This window comes from Microtus ochrogaster, unplaced genomic scaffold (genome assembly GCF_000317375.1).
Source record: "Microtus ochrogaster isolate Prairie Vole_2 unplaced genomic scaffold, MicOch1.0 UNK85, whole genome shotgun sequence".
Taxonomy (NCBI): domain Eukaryota; kingdom Metazoa; phylum Chordata; class Mammalia; order Rodentia; family Cricetidae; genus Microtus; species Microtus ochrogaster.
This window is the reverse complement of record NW_004949183.1, coordinates 21,867-25,995: the sequence shown is the minus strand read 5'-3', so window position 1 is coordinate 25,995 and position 4,129 is coordinate 21,867. Positions and strand designations below refer to the sequence as shown.

General features: G+C 34.5%; 1 protein-coding gene across 1 annotated transcript; it reads right to left on the bottom strand.

Annotated features, from left to right (window-relative positions):
- Positions 1-527: 527 nt before the first annotated feature.
- On the bottom strand, positions 528-1,543 carry LOC101980696 (olfactory receptor 4C11-like). Its single transcript, XM_013354997.2, is given in 1 exon segment — positions 528-1,543. A coding segment is annotated over 1 exon segment (963 nt). The 5' UTR covers positions 1,512-1,543; the 3' UTR covers positions 528-548.
- Between the last annotated feature and the right edge of the window lie 2,586 nt (positions 1,544-4,129).

Sequence of the window (4,129 nt, the reverse complement as noted above, 5' to 3'; positions counted from 1 at the left end):
GTGAAATCCACAATAATCAATAATTCTTTAAAAAGAATAAGAAATAAGTTAAAGTTTGATTGTGCTCATACATGTACACACACACACACACATACACACAGACTATCTCTCACAAATAACACATGCACACTGTACCTTGAAAGAAATCTTCTATAAATTTGTGATTACAGTGCTTTCCTTTGATTGACAGAAAGATGGATAGAAATGTCATGAGTAAATAGAATCAAAAGAAAAAATCTATAATAAAGGAAATCATTTGAGATAGGGTAAACATTACATGCTCTGAATATAAGTTGTTTGCCCTAAACATGGGCCTAAGAGGGATCAGCATTTAAAACAAAGTCAATCAGATAAATATTCACTTCTCCCTCCTGTCTTCTTTTCAAAAAAAAACACAATAACTTGGTATTTACTTCAGGAAGCATCCATTTTGCTCATTCTTTAGAAGGAAACAAATCACCATTCCCAGGACAGTGTTATTCTAACCATGTAATTGAAAGCTAAGATTTTCATTATTAAAATAAACTCAAATTTTAATTTCTTATATGTCACCTGAGGTATCTTTTGCTCCAAAGCTTCCTCATGGCATTTTTCACCTCTGCATTCCTCAGTGTGTAAATCAGAGGGTTGAGAAAGGGTGTACAAATTGTATAAAACACTGATATCATCTTGTCCATGGAGAAGGTGGTTGCAGGACGTGTATATATAAATATGCTAGGCACAAGAAGCAAGATGACTACAATGATGTGGGAGACACAAGTGAACAGGGCTTTTTTCCTCCCTTCGGCACTGTGGTTTCTCAAGGAATAAAGGATGATGACATATGAGACCATGAGCATGAGAAAACTAACTGTGCATAGGGTCCCACTGTTAGCCACAAAGAGAAGGTTGATCATATATGTGTCTGAACAGGCAATTTTCAACAGTGGCTGCAAGTCACAGAAATAATGGCCAATCTTGTTGGGACCACAGAAGGGTAAACTCAAGGCCAGAAGTGTCTGAACTAAAGCATGCACACAGGATCCCATCCAGGCTATGGCCACCAGCATCCCACAGACCTGGTGGCTCATGATGGTCATGAAGTGAAGGGTCTTACAGATGGCTACATAGCGGTCAACAGCCATGAGGATGAGGATGAAGATCTCCTGGGAGCCAAATAAATGTAATGCAGAGACTTGGATTATGCACTCACTGAAAGAAGTAGAGGCCTCCTCCATCAGGGAATCCACAATTGTCCTGGGGGCTATGGTTGTAGAGAAGCAGGTGTTAGACAAGGGTAAGTAGAACAGGAAGTAGTACATAGGACTCCCAAGTGCCTGACTTGTCTTGATGGTAGCAAAGATTAGCAAGTTACCCACTAATGTCCCCATATAAAAGAGCAGGAAAATGGCAAGCACCATGTTCTTCCTCCTGGGGTCCTATGTCAAGCCAAGGAGAAGGAAATTGGTCACATTGATACTCAGCTGCATGATTCTTGAAAGAGAGGGAAAGAATATAAAATGTCGTACCATCTGCAAAAGATAAAGGAGCTAGTTTTAATAAGTGGTGGGATAGAATATTTTAAACAAAATATTTCTTTCAAAAAATGTAATCTATATCTGTATTATTAAACTGTTGTTCCTCCTCTTTGTTTTCAATGTCATGAAGGCGTAAGTCACTAACAATGCCACATCAGTTTGGAATTATGATTAATAGGGTGATATTTATTTAAAGGGGAAAAAACTTACAGATCTCCGTCCCAGACAACAGCCCTCTGCGTAACCAGGAAGGGAGTCTAGTCACCAGCGGAGCAGGAAGTGAAGAGAGAGAGGAGAGGGAAGTGGCCACTTTTTTAAATGGGCCGGTATCTCAGCGGCTATAGGCTGGAGGAGCGGAAGGACCTCTCGCAACAATGTCAGATCTTTATAAATGTCACAAAAGATGATGAAAGTGACACATTGTAGCACACTTTACACACATACTTTCTGACTTTAGCATGATTTTGATTAATTTTGCAGTTCAAGTAATGTAAAATGAAATGTACACTTTCCTTATTACTTATCTCATTGTTTCATGGGCAAAAATTCTGACATGGCACACTTACAGAATTTATTTTTTATTATTTAGAAAATTTTGGGTATCCTTGCAAGTGATCATATAAAGGTGCCTATACATCACATGCTATAAACTACAATTTTCTATTTATTTTACACATCAATTATCTACATTTATAGGTAATGATACACACATTTCTAGGCACTGTTTATTAAAACACAAGAAATGCTAGTACTCTGCAAATAATCTGGCAATAACTTAAAATATTCTTCATGTTTCTTCATAAATGGTGTGTGTAGACAGAAAGCAATACTCCCTGAAATATTACTAAATGTTATAATTTCTATTTTTCTTCTACTTCTGAGAAGCATACCTCAGACTATTCATATTATTTGAGAAAACAGTAGAATGAAGTGGTATTTTATATTATCTAGTCATACAAGTTTGCAAACTAAATATCCTCATATATAGGATAACTTAGTGGTTGTTGCCAAGAATTTGTTGTAGGATCTCATCACAGTTGTCATCTCCAGAAAAGCAGTTTAATTTTCAGGCATCAAAAACTTCAACATTCTCCGAGAGCAGAAAAGTTTCAAAAGATGAAGGTAAGTATGGTTTTAGGGAAAGGGATGGATTGTAATTTATATTTGACTTTTTTGTTCAACTTATTCTTAGATCTGGAAATTATGATCATATCAAAATATAAAATATTACTTCTTCCAATATAGTTTATTTTTATAGTGTGGGAAATTTTATAACAGAAAAAGTCAATACTTTTCTAGCTTTTGCTTATGAAAATTTCATCATCCTCATGCAAACTGAGATGTAATACAGTTAATATATTCTGGAGTCTCACTTATCCACAGTGCTCTTTCTGATTCCTGCAATATCTGCCGTTCATTGTGATGAGAACTATGAACTGCTCTAATGCAGAATCTAATAACTGACACAGATACAAACCTTTGTATGTACGTTTCAGGTCATCTTTGAAAACTAAATCACTTAATCAAATTTGAAAGACAACTTTCTCTATTTTAAATGAATTAAAATGTATTTAGGTTAATGTGTATGAACATTTAGCCTGCTTATGTGTATGAACACCACATGTATACCTGTTCTCTGAAGAGCATTAATGTTTCTTTGCCTGTGTGTGTACACCATGTGTTTGTCTGATCACTTAAAAGCATGAATGCTTTGCTTGCATATGTGTAGCTGCAGTATGTGTGTGTGCATGATTCCTGAGAGTTTTTAAAGAGAGCATTTGTTCCCCTTGAATTAAGTTAGAGATTGTTGTTGCCATAATGTAGATACTATGAATTAAACATAGGTTCTCTGCAAGAGCAATAAGTGCTCGTGTGTGTTAAGCTATCCCTCCATGATTCTTTTCTACTGCTTAAAAATAATGAAAATTAATGATCAAGATACTGACTTTTGGGTATCAGTGATAAGCATAACAAAATTTATGTATGATATCGGGCAAGAACTCAAAGCACAGGGAAACAAGTTTTGATATCTGAGTTTCAAAATTATGATAAATGCCTTTATTTAAAAATTGTATGTAGAAAGAGAAATTAATCTAAGGGACACAGTGGTGTTTCAAAGTGAAATTACAAAGAACAAATTTTACTCATCAATACTACATGATGTTTACCACTTCATTGACTATGTAGCATTTGATTTCTTTTGCATCCATCTATAGACTGTCAATTTCTACAATGGACTTATTTTCTTTATGCATGTAGGCAAATATTTAAAAATAAACTAAGAGTTATAGATTCATATTTCATCAACATAAAATAATTATAAGTATTTATCAATATTCTAGTGAGAATCTAATGGAAGTCACTCAAATGCATATCTGCTATAAATTCTCTGAATTCTTATTTCAATTTACAGCTAGGTGAGTTAAGCTCCTACCTTTATCAACATGTGAAATAGAGTAAAATGCATATGAAAGTTTCCTTCTCAGTTTGTAATATTCTAATAAAGGTCTTTCATTGATAATGAATTAAAATTACATATAGTTTTGAGTTAGATGATGCTATGATGGATGTAAGAAAAAGATGACAAATGTTCATATAGATATATAGATACA